At 36.0% G+C, this 22696-nt stretch overlaps 1 protein-coding gene across 1 annotated transcript; it reads left to right on the top strand.

Moving 5' to 3' along the window:
• The first annotated feature begins 18659 nt into the window (after positions 1-18659).
• LOC131663460 (vitellogenin-A2-like) lies at positions 18660-21697 on the top strand. The gene is made up of 8 exons (XM_058933890.1): positions 18660-18710; positions 18795-18911; positions 19401-19478; positions 19558-19638; positions 19721-19858; positions 20077-20431; positions 20764-20817; positions 21507-21697. Exons 1-8 carry the CDS (start codon positions 18660-18662, stop codon positions 21695-21697), a joined length of 1065 nt encoding a protein of 354 aa, XP_058789873.1.
• The last annotated feature ends 999 nt before the right edge of the window (positions 21698-22696 follow it).

Genomic DNA, 22696 nt, shown 5'->3' on the forward strand with positions numbered 1-22696 from the left:
TTAATTAGAATTTGGGAAAGAAAACTAGTCGTGTTTAATTAGCAGAGAGTTAAAATTACCGTCAGGCTTCCTTGATACATTCATTATAATTATAATACTGATCAATCGTTCGTGAATTTTTTTATTTCTTGGACAGTAAAAAAATACTAATTTTATACTAAATACTGTTATTAATTCTTTGCAACAAAACTGCAACAGGCAAACAATACACATTTTTTTAATTTTAAGTAAATACATTATTCGAATGTGATGAAGATTTAGTCTCACCTCATCAGAGTAACTAAGTCGAGCACTCATTGCGACAGTTGTGATTTATATTGCTCTGAATTTGCCTCGACAGAACTACTTCCACTCTGCATCATATTATCATGAAGTCTCTCTGGACTATTGCAAGCAATATCTGGCTGCACCAAGATTTCTTCTGGACTTGTTGAACCAGGAATAATATCCTCAATATGACCTGTGTCTGGCTGAAGGCCTCCAATGTTTGCTAATTTATTATTATGTATGATTTTATGGTGTTCCTGAAATGTAATTAAACCAGTCAGATTTCTCACAACGAACAATTATTTTTTTACAATACATACAATATTTACATTGATATCATATAGTGCATTGATATTCATTCATAGATTAGAAGGCAATTATTCACTAACAAATGATGCACTTATAAGAAATTGACAACACAACTAACCTCCATATCATCAGTACTAGTAGAATCACTCGTATCATTTCTTCTTTTTTTTTTGGCATGATCGTATTTAGTAGATTTCGGTGGACTATCTCCGGTTTTAAGATATTTCTTGTATGGTCCTCTTTTTTTCACCATAATTTATAATTTTATGCAATCTTATCGATTGTATATCAAAATATATGTATTTATAACTATTTAATAAAGGCCATATCAATTGAGTTTCAAGACGCGACAAGAGTTTCAAGATGGAGAATATATGTGCGCGCTCTACGCATAGGTGGGGATATTACAGTGTGCATGTACACATACGAGTGCGCGCCTGCGCAGGGCTAAAGTCACACGAGAATTGTCTCGATTTGTGTGACAACTTTTATTTCGATCAGAGACAATAGCAATCATTTCTTTTGTTCTCCATTGTCATAAAATTTTTAACAATACGGATTAATTACGGTTAGATAAAGCTTTTCGCGTGTTGCGATATTTACCAAGCATGCCTCCAGAAAAAATTGATCATGCTTTAGTACACAATGATATAACTAATAATCTGGAAATCATACATATAAAGAAAATAGCTGGATTTCTCAAAACATCATTGCATTCTAAAGATTTTGATAAAAATATAGCCTACTATTCTTTGGATGACAACAAAAGGATGAATGAAGTTTTCGTGTTAGAAGTAGGAAGTAAGTACCAATTGAAATATGTAAAGTTAACATGTGCTCGAAACATATAAATGGATAATTATTTATCTGTGTATTTGTTCGATATTATTATTGTTTATTTTTATAGGTAAATTATCTATGGACAATGCATTAAAACAATTGGAAGAGACTATAATTTCACATGCTATTGTCGATTTCACAACTGAACAAATAATTAGAGTTATTAACATTAATGATTTACAAATAGATCCAAAGCCTAAGCATAAGCTTCAATTCTACGATAAAAAAATTTATCAAGCTAAAGGAATCAGCAGTGTTTTTTCAGATGTGATTATCTATGCCTTAAGGAGTAAGTATATATACCGTGCAACGCAATTTTTTTTTCAAAACAAATACTGTATGTCCATAATTTTCAGGTGAAGAGGAAATGCGCACAAAGTGTCAGTCTATTGAGAATAATTCTTTTGCTTTAGTTTATATTGTTGATCAAGATATAATTAGAGTAGTTGCAGTGTCAGTCATAGAAGAATATCAAGTCTCGCCTCCCAAAAGTTTATCAGATTTCAACCTTGAAATAACATACAATTATATAGAGGCGTCTGAAGACAGATCCATGCACGTTCAAGTTCTGCAGTTAGGAAGTAAGTGTTTCACTTACAACTTGATTATTGTGTTATGTCTAGGCGAGGAGATGGTACAGCCAGACGTAATAATATATTCAAGTATTGTCGCGTTGGTGAAGGTTGGATCTTAGTCAGGAGTTAAGCAGAGGTTGGTTGAAGGGATAGCGCCTTTATTATACGTAGGGTATTTTAAGTAGATAAAATAGTTTCTTACCTTATTAGGATTGGATTTCAGAAGAGTTTTTTACGAACAGTCTCGGGTGTTTGCGCTTGATTTAAGGTTTATTGTTTAAAGTTAATTATAATACTTAACAGAGTATAATCCCGGTTCTAAGTAGCCGGATAGTTAGACTTAAAAAATAACTTTGCGAAACTACCAAATTGCTGAATCGTCAACTGTGTACTGCGTACTGTGTGTGCAAATTCCAATCCAGCCTTTTTATACCGTAGGCTGATATGCCCCTTCTTGTGTTTTCGCTAATTTAATATGCGGTGAGTAATATTCGCGGAAATATTATGGATACGTGCTTAGACTAATCTATCCCGCTAGATAGATTTACAAATCTTCCCGGCAGGGTTGGTACAATAGAAAACTGAATTATCGATACCCGGTTTGTTACCATAACTTATAATTCGTCACGTACTTTTTCTTTCGTATCGACGTGACAATTGCGTTCAAAGAAATTTACAGTATAATATATTTTGCATTTAATTGATAAGGTTGTCTCATTGATATTTTATTTTTTGCAAGATTTTCCCAATTGTGCAAAGCTAATAGATGAGTACAACAAACTAACACATGCCCTGATTATGTGGAAAAACAGGAAGAATGCAAGAGATATTATTCCAATTGCAGATATAAAGCAATTTGAAGACCAGTTTCCAGAACATTCTACTGATTTCGATAAAGACAGACCATATTCAGGTTTATTGACAGGATCAAAAAGATACGCTGCTATACAAATTGTTTCATTTGGTCGTAAGTCATAGTTTTGTTTATTAAGATGTAACATTTTATCAACTTTTTCATTTAACAATTTTATTTCTATTTCAAGATCTTGTGATTCTCAAGTTTTTAAAAAATAATTCCACGAAAAGATTAAAAGCCACCAAATTTAGTGTAAGTTTGATTGAAGCATGCCATCATTCTGCTTCAGGCAGTGATCAAGAAAAAAACAGTGAAAGTTCTGATTCAGTACTGAGGTCCAACAACGATGAAATAAATCATAATGAACATGTAAAAAATTTAACTATTCATCAGTATTCGCCATATCATTTTTTTTTAAATTATTAATTCTTACATGTTCGTACAGAGACGTAAAAAATACAAAAAGAAAAACAGTAGACTCATTCAACGTTCATCAAAAGAAAAAGAAGAATTTACAAGAAAAAAGGAGTTATTTTTGCAAAATAATAAACAAAATCCAAATACTCACCAGTCACCAGATTCTGAGAGTGAAATGTTAGTGGAACAGATTGAAAATATAAACGAAAATCCTGAGTTATCACAAAATAGTGAAATTATTTCTAGTTCAAACAATAGACAATCTCTCGCTCCTTTAATCGCAGCAAATATACATAGGTAAGGTATAAAAATAAATATTGAAATGAATAAAAAGTAATATATTTATTTTGTGTCTTGTATGTTTTCAAGATTTCAATGGAGGGCATAGTTCGACTCTTTCTACTTTGACCAGGGGTAATAATTTTCAAAGTAGGAGCCTTCATCCTAAAAATACTTCATCAAAGCCACGTTCATACCAAAGAAGATATTCTCGTGCAAGAAACTGTAGTTCAGAAGAAGAAAATAAATGTGGTCAACGTGAAGGCAGATCAACTCAAAGAGTTAGAAAAAGACTTAGGAAAAACCAGTCTGTCAAAGCTTCGATTTTCAATGGAATTATTCATGATGCTTCATCAGATAGCAGTACTGGTTCTACTGAGGAATACAGCACGTTTGAACGCATCAAAGAAGTCGATAATGAATCTAAAGAGTTTAGTGATTTTATTTATTTTGAGATAAAACTGTATGATGCCACCAATGATTTCCTACAACTATTTTACAGATCATCTACATCCATATTGGTTACAATTTGAAAATTCCATACCAAGATTGGAAAGATGCTAAACGTGATTCTACGGACGATTATTCACTTGTTCAGAAAATTTGCAGAAGTTTATTTGGTAAAGATATTTTTGGAATTTATTTACAAAAAAAGTCTTACATGAGAGTGGTTGAAGGGCGCCCAAGAAGACCGATAACAGAACCTGAACAAAAAGCAATTACAAGTGAGTTTTGCCCTTAAATTGTTTTTAAGCATTTGTAGATAAGTTTACATTTTCGTATTTGTTTACAGAATGCCTCCGATATTTTATTCTTCACCAAGCTCCTGAATTATTAAAGGAACGTCCGCTGCGCGATATCATTCATCGTAAAAACATTCGTAAGATATTGTCAGTTGAACTAAATCATCAATTTGATAAGTTTCAAGTGGAACATCCCAACCTAGTTACCTACGTTTCATCTAAGACATTCACTCAATATTATTGCTAGATTTTTAGATTGCATATGCTATTTATTTATTTATTAAACTATATTTCAGAGTTTATTTATGAATATATAATTAAACAATAACTAATTCTATGTATTTACTGTTAAATACGAAATTTGAAAAAAAAATAGTATCTTTTTTAGTTTATATATCGAATAAAAGAAAATATTTGACCAAGAAACAACATATACATTTTCATTCATTATATAATACCTTTAAAATTATTTCAGTAAATTGCATCCTAATAATGACAAATAGTTTGTTTATTTATAGAAAAATAATAATAATCGTACAGAATTCGTACAAATTTTGTACACATTTTGTACGATATTTGTACAAAATTTGTACACTTTTTTGTACAAATTTGTTACCAATTTTGTACAAAATTTGTACCTTTATTTTCAGTGGGGATACTGATTCGCACATATTGTCAACAACTTTTATTAGTGAAAGACTTTTACCTTTATTTTTTTATAAGATTTATCTGTGGAATTATCATTAAATGTATGATAACATTAATTAAACTAGTGGCACATCCGGACACTACGCGACGGAATGTCAAAACAAGCCGGTCTGCCCACTGTGCTCCGAGGCCGGGCACAGGGACGTAGCCCACCTCGCCGGAAGCGGCAGGTGTGCCGTGTTCCGGGCCGCGCTAGAGGAGTGCAGAGGATGGGCCAGAGAATGGGCCAGAGAACGGGCCAGAGGATGGATAGAATAATTCAGGGAAACCTGACTCGAAGTAAGACTGCAGACATGCTCCTACTTTAGATAGCTGACGAATATGACGCGGACATCCTGATCTTGAGTGAACCATACAGAAGAAGGACGACCCAGACATACATTACAAACGAGACAGAGATCACTACTATCTGGGTACGGAGTGGCACCCAATCTAGAGTCTCCAATCGCGGTGTCGAAGATGACTACGTCTGGCAACAGTTGGCGCTGTCACTTATCTCAGCGTCTACCTGACACCTGACTGCACCGCGATGCAGTTCGAAAGAAAGGCGGTACTCCTAGAAGACGGGATCAGGGACCTGCCCGGGGATGTCATCGTTACGGGGGATTTTAACCCGAGGGCGACCGAGTGGGGAATGAACGAAACGAATCGACGCGGACGACTACTGCTGGTAATGGCCACAAGGCTCGATCTAGCAGTGGTAAATACGGGACATACGCCGTCGTATAGACGGCCAGGTATCGGAGACTCTATCCCCAACGTCACGATGACATCGGACAGAATCCTGCTACGGCTGAGGGGATGGCGGCTGATCGAAGACTACACAACCAGCGATCACCAGTACATCGACTTTGAAGTGGTGGGACAGACGGGAACGAAACGAACGAGAACCCACCAACCCCCGCGGTAGAATCTACGTAAACTCGATGGACGAAAATTTTTGGAACAGCTAATGGCAGCACCGGCTCCAGTGGGGAGAATTCCCCCCGAACTAACGGGCCGGCAAAGAGCGGAAAGACTGACAGACGAGACGGCCAAATTAATAGATAGCTTGTGCAGAAGCACAATGCCGAAACGTCGACAGATACAACAAAGACAGCCACAATATTGGTGGACGAACGAGATAGCCGAGCTACGCAGGATATGCTTGATAAATCGGTGACGAGTGACAAGGGCAGGGGGCGGACCCGAAAGGGAAAACCTCCAAGCCATATACAAAACAGCACTGAAGACGCTGACGAAAGCAATGCGGAACAGCAAGACGCGATGCTGGAGGAAGCTCTGCGATGATGTGAACGAGGATCCTTGGGGAACCGGCTACAAGATCGTGACCAGGAAACTAGGTGCCCGAGTCTCACCGGAACTTAAAGATGCCGAAACAGCAGGATGGATTGTTGACGGATTGTTTCTGACGTACCCGATTAGGACAAACGTAATGGATTACGTGGACGCACAAATGCCCCCACCCGCCTTTACCGCTGAGGAGCTCATCAGAACAACGAATACGATGAAGACTGGTAAGGCACCAGGACCGGACGGAATACCATCCGAGATCCTCCGGCTTGTGGCTCGTCTACGGCCGGAGATACTCCTCGACCTGTACAACACGTGCTTGACGATAGAAACGTTCAGCGACCGGTGGAAGGTGGCAAGGCTCGTTCTTATCCAAAAAGGTAGGAGCGATGGCATGCCTTCGGCTTACCGACCGTTTAGTTTACTTGACACGACTGGTAAACTCTTTGAATAACTACTGAGACCGAGACTGATGGATGCGATACAGACCGGAGGAGGTTTATCAGATTTGTAGTTCGATTTTAGAAGGGGTCGATCGACGATCGGAGCGATCCAAAAGGTGGTCGACTCTTTCCTGAAACTAGACAGATACTGCCACGCAGCGCGACCTATAGTGTTGCTGGCGACGCTCGACATAAGGAATGCTTTCAATTCGGCTAGATGGAAGGATATCTTAAAGGCGCTGAAAAGCAACTTCGGGATCCCGCCATACCTGCTTCGGGTTGTGGAGGATTACCTAAAAAACAGACGGATAACTTACGAGACGATCGAAGGACAAGTAACGAGGCAGGTCACCGTTGGAGTGGCACAGGAGTCGATACTGGGACCTGACTTCTGGAATGGCTTATACGATAGCTTGCTTCGGCTTGGGGTGGCGCTCGGAGTGACCCTCGTCGCTTACGCTGATGACGTGGCGGCGGTGATTACGGAGAGGTCCCCCGAGCAGGCGCAGCTGGCGTTGAACCAAACCATGAGACAAGTCGGACGATGGATGACAGACCACGGACTACAACTCGCAACAGAAAAATACGGAACTGATGTTTCTCACGAGAAGACGCATAGAGACGATACTGCACATGAGGGTGGGTATATGCCAGATGGAGACCAAGAGAGAAGTCAAGTATCTTGGGGTAACCCTCGATATATGAAGGTGACCTTCTGGCCTCATATACAGAAAATAACCCGGAAAGCGGCAGAGAGGATAGCATCCATGAGTCGCCTGATGACAAATACGACTGGAGTGAGATCGGGAAAACGACGACTGTTAATGGCGACAACTCACTCGATTCCTCTATACGGCGCGGAAATATGGGCAGATTCCCTGAAGACAAAGAAATACTGTAAGTCGATGATGATGGTACAGAGACAGGACGCACTGCGAATCGCTTGCTCTTACCGAACAGTCTCTGCGCAGGCTGTTTTGTTGGTGGCTGGTGTAATACCCGTGGATATTCTGGCCTTTGAACGCAAAAGGATCTACGAGAGCAGCGCGGATATAGGACGAATGAACGCGGGAATCGCTGAGCGCGACAGGACAATTGATATTTGGTAAGGCCGATGGACAGAGGAACGAGATGCTAACTGGACGAGACGATTGATACGGGACTTGAGGCTGTGGCTCGGAAGGAAATTTGGTGATGTAAATTTTCACGTCACCCAGCTCTTGACGGGCCATGGGTACTTCCGACGGTACCTCCACAATATGAACAGAGTACGAACACCCGACTGCAAGTATTGTGGACACGAACGAAACGACGCGGAACACACATTTTTCGGGAGCGACCGCTGGAAAAGACTCGGACGAAAACTAGAGACAACAGTTGGCAACATCACCCCCGATAACATTGTAGAGGTGATGCTGCACAAACCCGAATGGTGGCGTTTAGTCGCTATCTATACGGAAACCATACTAAGACGTAAGAACGCGGACGACTGTTTGAAGGACGACTGAGCAGACGGATTGACGCGACGTAACGACGCACGGTGAAACGATACGAACGAACGAACACAGACAGAACCCCCCAGTCAGAAGTAATATCAACATAGTCCCTGGCTGGGGGAAGGACAACAAGGAGATGGTGGTCTAGTGGGTAGGCTTGTCTTTTTTTTGGGGAGTCCCACATACCCCCTTAGATATCAAGACTAAGGGGAATCCGCAAAAAGGATTCCGCTACTCCTTGTAAAAAAAAAAAAAAAAGCATAATTGCAATAGCAATAAAATCAGTAATACTGATAATAGAAATGATAATGAAAAATAATAATAATAATGAGAATAATATTTATTATTGAATTTAGATTTTTTGATAAATTTATTACAACGTATCTAATAGGATTATTATGGAATTCCAGACTGTAAATATTTTACTATAGATAGAATAATCATTATTCGAGAATTCATCTAAAAAACTTTTGGCTTACGAAATAATTGTAACAATGAAAAACTCCTAAGTTTTGACAACATTAAAATTTATTACAAAACGCAAAAGTGGTTGATAAACTAATTTTATTAACCTATGTTTTTTCATTTGCAAAAAAGTGTGGACTTTTTGAATTTATAAAATTATATAATTATGAAATTTATGAAGTACTTTATAATTTATGAAATTACTTTTGAAATTATGCTAATTTATAAAAGCAGAAAAATAAATAATCTTTGATTGAAACATAAAACGAGACGTTATTTGTTACATACAAAATGATTGAATAAAATATCGGTAATATGTTTATACTCGTGTCTACGGTAAAGTATAGGCCTTCGGCCTATCTAGAGGTTAGGGGTTTGGAGTCGTTTGGTTAAAAAGCACAACCATTTAGCCTATTTGTTGTTTAGGGGTTTAGGGTATAAGACTCTTTAGTTCACATGTACAGGCTACAAAGATTACACATTTCTAAACAAGTTTTTATGAATGTTAAAATATTTTTTCGACATTTTCGTCCACCACATTGGTTCCGCCATTTTAAATTTCCAAAATTTGATATTAGATTTGTAAAGAGCGATCTCGAAAACCCCTATATACAAACCTTCTACAAAATATTATGGATTGAAGTATACTTATAGTTATTTTGTGTTAGGGGTGGTTTACCCCACCTTAGGGGTAGTATCTATGAAAAAACCAAAAAACTTCATTTGTTTATTATAAATGTTTACAAATTTTTTGTCATTTAAAACTTTTTTATTATATAAAATGTTTTTTCGATATTTTCGCCCGTCATATTGGTTCCACCATTTTAAATTTTCAAAATCTGATAACAGATTTGTAATCAGCGACCTCGAAAACCTCTATATACAAACTTTCTACGAAATATTATGTATTGAATTACATATTTACATTTATTTTGTATCAGGGGTGGTTTACCCCCCTTAGGGGTAATATTTATTCAAACACCGGAAGACGTCAACTAAATTTTATTATTATGGATGTTTAAACATTTTTTCCAATTTTTTTTAGTCGGTTTAAACTTTTTTATTATAAAATTATGCCAAAAAATATGTTTTCAACCTCTGAAAAATAGGGGATGCTACCTTTACTCTTCCAATTACCATGAAATACTTGTTCCTTTTATATGAAATAGCCTCCAATTTGTTTCACTAAAAAATATTAATTTTAAGCCGAGATATTAAAAAAAATGCTTTTTGGGGGTTAACTTTAGGGGAAGTTTTGACCTCTTAAAAGTGAAAATTAGCCGATAAAAAAAAAGGGTGTCTCTTATTTTTTTATATTCTACAATATGTATCAAAATCATCAAAATCGGTGAGTTCGAGTTGGGTACCTTTCCTTGTTAGATCCAAAACTCTCGATGGATTTTTCGACTCAATGCGCCTTTTGACGTACCGGCTAAAGTGGAACAATATTTACGCACCCTCGAATTCACCTCGTACGTCGAAGTACACGAACTGAGGGATTCCCATTACTACCCCCGTAAGCTGTATACTATTTTAAATTACCTGCAGTTTATAACGAGCGGCCAGACCCTCGTTATGTCTCTCTCTCCCCACACATAATTATAATTATTCTTATGTATATAATTGTCTTATATTTATCCCTCATGTATGGCAGCCAAAGGTAAGTCAGAGAGAGCGCTAATAGAGGGCGAGCTAGAGAGAGAGAATTCTGGAGGCCGGCGCGACGCGCGCGAGTAGGAGAGTAGGGCAGAGGCGCGCGATTAAGTCTCGCTCTTGTACCGGCGACTTCGAAGCACGTGGACGTGTGACGAGCGGCTATACTCGTGCTTGCGATCTTTTGCTGACCGACTTTTCGCGACTAACTTTTGTGACTGACATTTCGGTTGCCTGCGAATACGCGAGTGTCCACTCGGTGTGAAGTATCGTTGCCGAGGTTGCCCTTAGTGCCTTCGGTGGGCTAGTTCCTGCGACCGCGCGTGCGAGCCTTTAAGGCCGCCCGCTTCTTGATTACACCCGAGCTGCACACTGCGCGTCATCGCGAACCACGTGCGAGGCTGAGGACATCGCCTGCAGGGCTAACGCCGAGATATTATTGTAAGTACCTTCTCGAATACATGTCTCTCTCGCTAGCTTTCGCCACTCTCTCTCCCGCTTACGCTGCGTATTAATTTTGTATTATTCTCCGTAGTAAACTCGATGTTATTCGTATATCTGTTTTCTTCTTTTGCGCTTCCTTTTTACCTATCGTAAGCAACCCCATTCCGTCCGGCTTTCGCACCTGAATTTCGCGACTGTTCCAAAGCGCCCATAGGACTACACGACGCTCTCCGCGGGCCAAGGTAACAGACGCTGCACCACAACGTTCCTGTTGCTGCTGGGCTAGGCTTTGCGCAGCCTATTACGAGGCCCACACCGAGCTGTTTCAATCCCCTCGTAATTTATATAACGAGTGACCCGCGCTGGGTCAAAACCCCGTTATAAGTTCCAAAAGTTTGTCTGATTGATCTCGTTCGCCAGTCTTCCGCCGGCTCTACTCGCGGTATAATATATTAGGTTATCACATTACTATTATTGACATCATTTGGCCAACGACTATGCTGGTGCTGCTCAGTTAACCAATTTAAAGGTATTACAGTCAACTTGGAAGATTTCAGAAATTGTATAATATACCATGAAGGATTAGGACCTGAAATTGCATAAAAAAATTATTATTATGGATACTTAACCAAATAAACAAAATATTATGTACGCAATAATATTATTTTTTATAATAAAGTATTTTATAAGAAATGTTATTTATACAAATGTTTAAAAGTAATTAATTTAGTTAATTAAATAATTAACTGAAATCTACTGTTCTCACTTTTATTTTTATTTTCTTTGTTATTATTATTATTTTCCATCAAGTTTTTATGCAAATCCAAGGTTTCCGTATCATCTGCAAGTGAAAAAAATATGAGAATGTGTTATGTTGATTCAAAATTTCCTCAACTGTTAAGCAAAATGTAATAAATAATCGTATATTATGTAATCTTTACAAGATCAATACGTGTATAAACTAATCAACTAGAACTCACTGCTTTCATTCTTCCTGATGATATCATTGTCCTTCGAACTGTCATACTCATAACAATTCAAATGTTCATCTTCTACTTTGGACTGGTTTCCCTTATCGTCTTCGTCTTCAGAATCATTGGATAGAAAATGTTAGTATTCCAAAATAGCTTATAAATGATGAGGGAAATAGGATAGGTAACAAGACTGTAGTTCAGGCCTCATTAGTTGATAGTGTCATCATCGATCAAGTAAATTAAGAGTCAACTGCAGAAGTGGATGGAATAATCAATTGGGAATACACGAATGAAAAAATTATATTTCATGATTCTGAATTCGACTATAGATACGCAGTGACTGCGAAGATTCAGATTCTGATGAAATTGAATATTCAGATTGCTCTCTTAGTACACCACTTGTAAGTGCAAATCTTTTACCCTCTGTATTTCAAGATATTTCATTAAGTGAGATTGACATTGTGTCATCGCAATTAAGAACTTTGCTTCCCGATTGGGCTCTCGATAATTATATCACTCAGACAGCTTTTACAGATCTTCTCCATAGAATCCGAAGTGACAGTTCTCTTTTGAAATTACCATTAGATTTCAGAACACTAATCCCAACTCCTAATTATACAAAAATTTATCAAATCGATGGTGGAGAATATTGCCATTTTGGTTTAAAATCGTGTTTGGATAAAATAATTATGGATCGGAGATCTAGCAAAATATCAAGTACTAATATTGATTTATTAATTAATGTAGATGGAGCTCCAGTGGGTAAGAGTACTGCTAAGACTTTGTGACCTATATTATGTTCTGATAGACTTAAGAAAAATGTGTACGTACTTGGAATTTTTAATGGGATTTCTAAACCTGAAGATTCGGATCAATTTTTAAAATATTTTATGGAAGAAGCTAAACTGTACATAAATAATGGTATAACTGTATTGAAAACTCAATATGAAATAACGTTAGATAGGTTAATCTGCGATGCTCCTGCGAAGACGTACATACTAGGAGTAAAATGTCATGGCGGCTATAGTTGTTGTATAAAGTGTGAAATCGAAGGGGTGAGAAAAAAATGCGTTTGTTTTCCGGGAGGAATCTCAACGTTACGCACCGATGAGAAATTTAACAACTTTGCGTACACTGACGAAGAAAAAAAAAGACATATCAGTTAAAGAAAACTATTTTAATTCAAATTCTTAAGTTGGGTCTAGTTACACAGGTGCCATTAGACCCAATGCACCTAGTATTTCTAGGTGTATGTCGTAAATTCGTCTTGCTTTGGCTGTTTTCTTCTCTCATTTATAAATTACCATCAATTATTATTAATGGTATTTCCAATGTAATGCTTCGATTAGCAAGTCACATACCATACGAGTATACTCGGAAACCACGAGGTATGATGGACGTTAAATTTTTTAAAGCTACAGAATGGAGACAAATACTGTTATGTACGGGTATAATTTTCTTCAAAGATTACGTAAGTCCCGATGTCTACAATAATTTTGTAACTCTCCATGTTGCTATTAGTATTAGTAGTATAGGCTATAAGGGTTCTAAGCCACTTTTACCATGTGAGTATTCATTCCTTCCTTACCAGCAGTCGGTAAAATGATTAACCCTGCCTTACCGGCCACTGAAATGTTTTATCAGCCGATTTTGTATCGACGGTTTGCATTGTAGCCGACCGAGCATGCGCGTGCACATGCACATGTGTATGCTCGGTCGGTAGTTATCGACATGGGTGATGCCCCCCCCCCCCCCTCCGCAGCCCCCCGGCCCTGTAGCCCCCCCCCCCCGATGATCGATTGATGATGCGTTAGATTGATGGAAGAAAAAAAGATATATGTGATTAAGTGTGTTGGGGGGTGTAATATTATCGACGGTGGCGTACAGGCATGACGAGCCCAGTCGGTATATCTCATGGAATGAGGTGGGGGATAAGGTTTATTATCATTGGAAAATCAACAAAAAATCATCGAAATTTTGAATACGTTTAAAATTAAAAAAACATTTATTTGATAAAAAAAGTATACATGTTTATTATATTATAATACTTATACAATTTTTGTAACCTGATTATTTGTATTATTTCTTTTCATTGTCGAGCTGTTTGTAGCCTTTTTGTTCTGGAAATTGACTAGTGTTGGTTGAAAATTTGGAAGTGACTTTTTTCCATGTAGATTGTTTTTTCTTTTCATCTGGGTCTTCTTGGGGAAGACGCGAATACTTGACTGACGGATAACGGTCCATTTTATTCGAATGCTGGCTGATGAATAATCTGATCCTTGCGTTGTCTTATTTATAATAGCTGACAATTACGTTAGTTACACAGCCAAGAGTGTAAATTGGATTCTGTGTTTGATAATTTTCAATCTTGGTTTTCAGAGGTTGTAACACTTTTATGCAGAACCATCTTCGATATGTGTAAGCCGAATAAACAGGAATATATTTCACTTTGAAAAGTTTAACTTTGAATTTGGGATTGGAATCGGTATATTCACGATGTAGATATAAAACTGTGAATATAAAATGTACATCCAGAACCAATTCATTTCGGAGATAATTGTCAATGGTGATGCGAACACATTCAGCAACATATTGTATAAAGACGTTCAGTATGGAATGACTAACATTGATCACTACTTTTGTAGCTAACCTATCAGTTCTAGAACTAGGAATATCTTCCTGAGTAAATTTATGACAAAGACTCATTGAATATTCAGATAAATTGTTCGTTTTCTTATCCTTTGTCATGTACCAGATACCTTTCAATAAGGCTATAGAATATTCAATTATTATGAGATCATGCGTTGATAGGTCGAAAATGTTAGAAAAATGTATCAGGTCCGCACCTTCGTCAATGAGTGACTGTACATAATTCATCGTTGTTTGAACCATAGAATTATCTATATTGTACGGTTTACTAAGATATTCATGCAAGCAGGCTATAGCCCGACTTCAAATGTTGGTACTTAATGAATTCATAATGTGTCTGATGCTGCTGCAGACGGCAAATGAGCTGCGGCGAATGAATCGCGCTCCTTTTGTAACGGCAACTGCGTCATGGAGAGGATAAATGACTCAGTCAACTTATGAATGTCAGATAAAACTTCTATGATTTTCATATCAAGTTCTTCTTGATGAAGATCAATCAATGTATAAGTTTCTTTTAATTCAGCTTTTAATTTTAAAATAGAATCTTTAATATTTTCAATCTCTGTTAAAAGAATCTCATGTGAAGTTTTCAAATTTAGTTCGTCAGATCCTCTGAGCTTGCGTCCAAACACATCAATGCTCATTGTTAAAATGAATAAAAAAAGGTAATGAATGGATGATAAATAGTAAATTGAAAATGCTTAATTTCTTTAAGTTTTTTTATATTTATTGAATTATTGTAACTTATATAAATTCTAATAAGCTGCCGCCAAGATACTTAATCTTAACAATTCTTTTTTCAAGTTGACCGAGCAGAGTATTGTACGATTCCGGGTTCACAATCAAATGTTCGCTTAGTTTGCTGGGAAGGAAAATGTCAAACTCAGCATCCAGTTCGACGACGACTCTTGCTCCGAATTTTGTTTGAACTTTTTTCATGCTAGTGACTGTGTAAAGGATTGAAGGATTCAATTCTTTTAATTTTTTCGTTGGCAAGTAGGATGGGGTACGAGCTACAGCGTTAATAGCTTCCATAATGAAGATTGATACTTACGACATGTAAAATTTCAAATATAAAAAATGAAAAAATTCTATGAGTAACAGTTGACATACAATTTTTGTTTAAAAAGAGTATTCAAGCTATATGAAGTATCTACTGTGAGCGCAGACGAGCGAATGAATCCGTACCTTGATGCTATTGTATATATAGGGTTAAACCGATCATTTTAATTGAAGGCTTTGTACCAATCCCCCACCTCTACTTCATCTTCCTCATCCTCTAAATCTAACATTTTTAGTTTGCTGATCACATCGTAATCATAATCATAATCATCATTATCATTATTCGACTCTGACGTTGAAGAATCGCTGTCAGGGAAGTCGCAAGTCTGACTTAATTGTCGACTATAACGATTTTTCAACCAATTTTTAAGAGCCACGACATTTTGAAGCGCGCAGTTTTCTGTCCAGCCTGGAGGATGATAATTGCAAACTATAGGTTCGCAAAATCCTGGCTGATGTAAGGAAGGGCAACCCAGATCTTCGAGATCGAAGACATGATGAAAAAAACTAGTGAGCCACTCCACTTTTTGACGTCCCTTTACATAAATAAGAACTTTGTCAGTGTCAGTTGCTAAGCGACATAGGTCTTGTATAATAAGCGGATGGCAATCTTATGGTAAGTTTCCTGTATTCCAATCGAGCCCATGATAGTTATTTGTAAGCCATGAATTTTCACGTTTTGAATGACTGGAAAGTTCTTCCCAAGGACATGGTGGCTTGAAAATCTAATGAGCGGGTTCTATATCGTCATTGAGATTTATCATTGCAAGTTCTTTAAAAACTGGTTGATCATCGTTCTTAAAAGCTTGTATATCAACGATAATTTCCATGCCAAATCTATAATGAAAAAAAAATATATTAGACAGAAATATAGTTTAAATAATATGTTAGTTCATTGATTTTTCCAATACCTTGTTAAAGGATTGCAACGTGCCATGATCGCTCGAACCGATGAGTGCTCGACTGAATATGATGTAGCATCGATTTTGACACGCATTTTATACATTTAACCCTTCCCACTTTTTCATATACGTATTAGTAACAGCGCGATAATCAAAATTCGCTCATACGTCTATGTTCATTCAAGAGTCTTTATGAATACGGCTAAGTTCTTTTTATATGCTACAAGAACTCTAGCTCCGAGCGAATATAGTTAAGTCCCTTTAAAATGAATGCGGCTAAATTCTTTTTATATGCTACAAGAACTCTAGCTTCGAGCGAATATAGTTAAGTCCCTTTAAAATGAATGCGGCTAAGTTCTTTTTATATGCTGCAAGAACTCTAGCTCCGAGCGAATATAGTTAAGTCCCTTTAAACGAACTGACGCTAGATGACTTATACTATAGCCTTTCTTTCCAATGCGCACGTGGCTAAGTTTCATTTCTCTCTCTCTGCTATCGACACTTCATCTCTACAGCATATAAAATAGAAAAGAACTTAGAGTGTGAGTGTTACATTTTGAAAATCAAAATTCGCTCACACGTCTATGTCCAATCAAGAGTCTTTATGAATGCGGCTAAGTTCTTTTTATATGCTACAAGAACTCTAGCTCCGAGCGAATATAGTTTGAATATAGTTAAGTCCCTTTAAAATGAATGCGGCTAAGTTCTTTTTATATGCTGCAAGAACTCTAGCTCCGAGCGAATATAGTTTGAATATAGTTAAGTCTCTTTAAAATGAATGCGGCTAAGTTCTTTTTATATGCTGCAAGAACTCTAGCTCCGAGCGAATATAGTTAAGTTCCTTTAAACGAGCTGACGCTAGATGACTTATAACAATTTCTTTCCTTTCTTTCCAATGCGCACGCGGCTAAGTTTCATTTCTCTCTCTGCTATCGACACTTAGTCTCTACAGTATACAAAACAAAAAAAAACTTAAAATCATGCGCTTGCGAAGTGACATAGCTCTATTAGCTATGTCGCACGCTGAAAAACATAAGTTTTCGGTCATATGAGAACTTACACGTGTGAACGTAATATGGTCTTAGCCGTGGAGCAGTGCAATGCGTCACACTCTCCCCTCTCCCAAAAGTTAGCCATGTAGCGCGTGGCTACGAGCTATGCGTGCGCGCTCTCTCTCTCATTCATGAATTGATATAAAGAGCGATCATAATGCACACGCGTTAATTGATGATTGAACAGCATCACGACTGTAGTCTATGAATTACTAAATCAACGCGCTCATTTTAACTTTGAAAAAATTTTCAAGAATTCATTGCTCTAAATGTAATGTATTTGGTCTTGAAAATTTTTTTGAAGTTAATGAAGAAAGTAGTTAGCGTGATAGTTAGGAGCGTGCACGGATGAAAGGACATAACCACGCGTGCGAGTACAAATGGTCTTAATTGCGCGAGTATTAACTGCACGAAAATTTTCTAAGTCCACAACCGGCTGCACGAAAATTTTCTAAGTCAACCGAATGACCTCATCCTCTCGCTGCGAGAGTTCAGAGTTAAATGACTCTGCGTGGAGCTCCCCATCATGAAGTAGCCTTTGACTTCCTATGCATTAATTGATATGTAGGGACTTAGTCGCGCGCGAACATATTAGGACTTAGTTACATACAAGCATATTCGACACTTATGAAATATTACAAGTGTCAATACCCTCACTTGACTTTAACATTTTTTGAAAATTAAAATTTTTTCAATCAACCCTCACATAACTTTAACAATTTTTGAAAATTAAAATTTTTTCAATCATTTTTTTCTTTTGCTATGCATTGATAGATATGTAGGGACTTAGTCGCGCGCGAACATATTAGACTTACGATATATTACAAGTGTCAATATCCTCACTTGACTTTGACAATTTTTGAAAATTAAAATTTTTTCAATCATTTTTCTTAGAATTCATACGTCTAATACAGTTAGTTCATTGCTATACATGTGTATAGTAACGAGTGCTCTCGGTTACGTTAGCTGATCCATAGTCGTCAAAATTTGAAACGTCGCGCCGTAGGTCATGTTATAATACAAATTCTCAAAACAAAAATACATCCACTTTATCTCATTTTTAGTGCATAGTTCGATTTGAAAGAAAGAAAGAAAAAATCTCAGTCAGTGTAAAGCTGTGGTGCTGTTCAAACGTCTGAATTTGAAAGTGAAAAATGTCGCGTTATTCGAGGCGTTATTTCATCCATGAAATATATAAAAGTGAAAATTGTGATCGTGCACATGAACATTTAATGGATCCACGACTTCAGCACTTAGAGATATCACCGTTACATAAGCATGTTGTAAGTTTGTTAATTTTCATAGATTGATATATATGTTTTTTGAAAAGTAGTTTTAACAGTGTAGTGATTGCTTTATTATTTTAGCCACTTAATTTTTATAAACGCGAAACTAGAGAAATTGGAACGCAAACGGAAATAGAAGATCCAAAATCTGTGACTTCGAAAGAAAACGTCACTGTAGAAGTCATCGTTCCTAATGTTGTAAGTATAAAAAAATTTTAACATCGCAATGGAAATGGAAATTTTTGAAATTAATTTTTTTCTAATGATTTATTATTTTGATTGCAGAATTTACAGAAATCACGTGTTGGTGAAAAAAATGAAGAGTCTGCAACTCAATATTTGCCCGTTTCAATGGTAAATTAAAAAAAATTTCAACGTCGGAGTAGAAATTGAATTTTTTAAGTTAAATTAATTTTTTTCTAATTTTAGACACTTTTGGATATTGGTAATTTCATCACCGATTATGAAAAGGTATGTTGAAACACTATTTTATTTTTATAAAAAAATTATTTGCATAACGACTTATTATTCTGATTGCAGGAGGATTTTGAGAAAATGTATAATGAAGAAAAAAGTAATGTGGCTGTAACTGAATATTATCCAGTACCAATCGTAAGTTTTTATTTTCAAAATCATATTTTATAAAAAAATTTTTTGCACACCCATTTATTATCATAAATTTTTCAGAATCCATCAAACAGCTACAGTACAACGAAAAATCAGGATAATACGCAGGCATACGAGGAATATGTTCCCTCTTCAGAGGTAAAATATTTCTTTAATTTCTAACGTTAATTTTTTTTAATTTCTAAAGTTAATCATTTTTACTTATTTATTTTTATAGTGTAATCAGAAGAAACAATATGTGGAATGGAAACGGCAAAATGGAAAAAAATCTAATAAAGTTGCAGATCAAAGTGCAGAGGTACTTATTTTTTATCCTCGTATATTCTTTTTTATTAACATAATTTAAATGAATATATAATGAAAAAAATTCTATTTTTCAGAAACAGCAGCCGGACGTGGTAGACCATTTGGACATTTACCGTCCAAATAATAAAATTGAGTCCTTGCCACGCGTGCCGAAAAAGAAGGATGACAAATTAAAGGATAACTCATATAAGTATGTAGCGTCTAAAAACTCAGTAAAAAGACACGTGACGATACCGAAAACGGACGGACAAAAACAGAAAACTAACGACAAAAAAATTACAAAAAAAACATTACCAAAAATAATAAGTGACGTGAAGACGCGCGTTATATCAAACAAACATATAAATAAGAGTGAAGCGACAAAAACAGACAAAGAACAGAAACTTCTTCACTATTCCACAACACAATCATTAAAAAAAATGTAAAACAGACAGATAAAAATACGGACGCGACGAATACTCGTAAATCGCGACCAAAAATTAGACAACGAAAACCCACTCCTCGTTCAAAGTCAATTATCAGTACCACGAGTTCTGATAATTCACCTCCTCCGAAGAAAAAAAAATCCCCCCCAAAAACTTCTCCAACAAAAAAAACTTCAAGTTCCTCGAGTTCCTCGAGTTCAAGCTCAAGTTCCTCTAGTTTAAGTTCAAGCTCCTCTAGTTCTTCCAGCAGCTCCTCTTCTGAAAATTCTCCACAAAGACAAGACTCCAATGACAAACGTACTCCTCCAGACACTAACACATCTCGACCAAAACCATTTCAATATTCTCGAAAACGATCGAGTTCGTGTTCCTCGATACATAAGCGACTGAATAAGTTTTTAAATTTTAAAATGTAAATATTTTTTATGTACGATTGTAAATTTTGCGCTTTTATACTTTTATACTTTTATACTTTTATACTTTTATACTTTTATACTTTTATACTTTTATACTTTTATTCTTTTATACTTTTATACTTTTATACTTTTATACTTTTATACATTTATACTTTTATAATAAAAAGAATATATTAAAATCTTGTGTTAATAATTTTTTATTAAAAAGTATTAATTCATCTTTAAATTAAACAAAATATGCATCATAAATTTGCTTTATTTTCTTGCGGCAAATAGGACAAGAACTTAATCTGATTGAACACGTGGAGCATGTTGCGATAGGTCCACAAGGTAAAAAAATTTTTCTAAGTTCCTTAGCGAAGCATATTTTGCAAATTCGTTCGTCGCTAACTTTATCGATATTTTCTTCTGGTGATGATATTGTGTTTGAATCTATATTTAATGCAATCGGTCGGTACTCAAGCTCGTATATACTACATACATCAAAACTTGGTGGATTTGGTAGAGGTATGGTACTCGGATCAACTCCGATCGGAATATTACCACAAGGCACGTTGCGAATGAATCGACAGCAGCCACCCCATCGCTGGTGTTCCATCTTAGGATCGTCACCCTCTTCCCAACGAAAAATCTCTATCTTACACTCGAAGCATCGGACTTTGTTAATTTCATTCACAAAGTAAAATCCGGTAGCTGCTAAATCCTTAGGCTGCACATATGAGCATGGCCAGTTGTCAAAGCTTTGCAGCCTAACTTGTTCAGATCTGGAAAAAATGAATTTGTAAGAAAAAAATTACTAAGAATACTTTAAAATAATTACCTATAGTCTGACATGGTTCTTCAATGCGAGTATTACTGCATCTAAATTAAAAAAGCACTTGCACACAAATTTAAAGCTGTACCCCCTCCCTTTGTTAAATATGTATATAAATGAGATTTCCTTTGCGAATGTGATCATTTTCTTGTCATCTATCAAGAAATATAGAAGCTCAAAATATGTTATCCAAAACACGCTCAAGACATCAATAAATTCTGCTTTCCAACTGTAAGAACGTTAGTAGAGTTGCTTATGGAGCTGGAAGAAGAAGAAGCTCAATCCGACATAAAAATACTTAGTGATGATAATGATGATGATGATAATTATATTCAAAATGAAGAGTCTGAGATAGGAACTTCAGATACTTGTAGTACATGTGGTGAAGAAGATTAATAACATATATATATAAAATATTAGAAGTCGATCTCAATTCATTCTTGATCGATATCTGCAACAGTCAACGTCTATGCTGAAAACAAAATGGAAATTTTACAAAACTGTTTGGAACACTTCCATATAATTGAAAGAGCTGTAAATCTTATTATTTCTAAAAACCTACGTGATGAAATAATTATAGAACGATGGAAAAAACAATGTGTCTTATCTTTGCGAACTTTGAAAAAAATTTTGAGACAGTCATTATCGCTTAGTGTGCCACAAAAACAATCATTGCTCAGTACCATTGGTAAACTTGAATGTATTTATTTAAGACTAGAAACTTGTAGAGTTTATGGAAGAGGTTTGGAGGATAGTATAAAAAATCGTATACAATGGGTGGACTTGGAAAGCGCATTCGAAAACCGTTTGAAAACTAGTATTATAGCCAATATTCAACACATTGATATTGAATTATTCTTAAAAGATGCTTGCGATTTATTTGCAAGACATGTCAAAAGTATTTTAAGTAAAATTAATGCTGTACTATCATGCAAATTTTTGAAATATTCAACTAATCAAGATAAATTGAAAAAATCTTTTGACACAAAGCATTTTACTACTCGAAATATTGAAGTATATCCTTCAAGCTCTCTCAAGAAATGGTTTGATGATAATATTAAAAGTCCATTATTAAAAGATGTGGAGGAATTTGAAAGTAACGAGTCAGGTTGGTCTTTGGATTCTATTATGAATCTTTAAATTAATATTAATAAATTGAATCCAATGCGAAGTGGAAGTTCTTATATACCTCTACCAACATTTTTAAAAAACAAGCATGCTTGTATCAATGTAGAAAATAATGATAAGAAATGCTTTATATGGGCAATCTTAGCAGCTTTATGTAAAATTAAATATTAAAATCATCCTCAAAGAGTAAGTCATTACCCTTATGACGAAGAAATTTAAATCGTCATACTCTCACCAGCTATAATATAATATTCGATAGAAGTTTGT

This window comes from Phymastichus coffea, unplaced genomic scaffold (genome assembly GCF_024137745.1).
Source record: "Phymastichus coffea isolate CEN01 unplaced genomic scaffold, Cenicafe_Pcof_1.1 PCOF00002, whole genome shotgun sequence".
Classification (NCBI taxonomy): Eukaryota; Metazoa; Arthropoda; class Insecta; order Hymenoptera; family Eulophidae; genus Phymastichus; species Phymastichus coffea.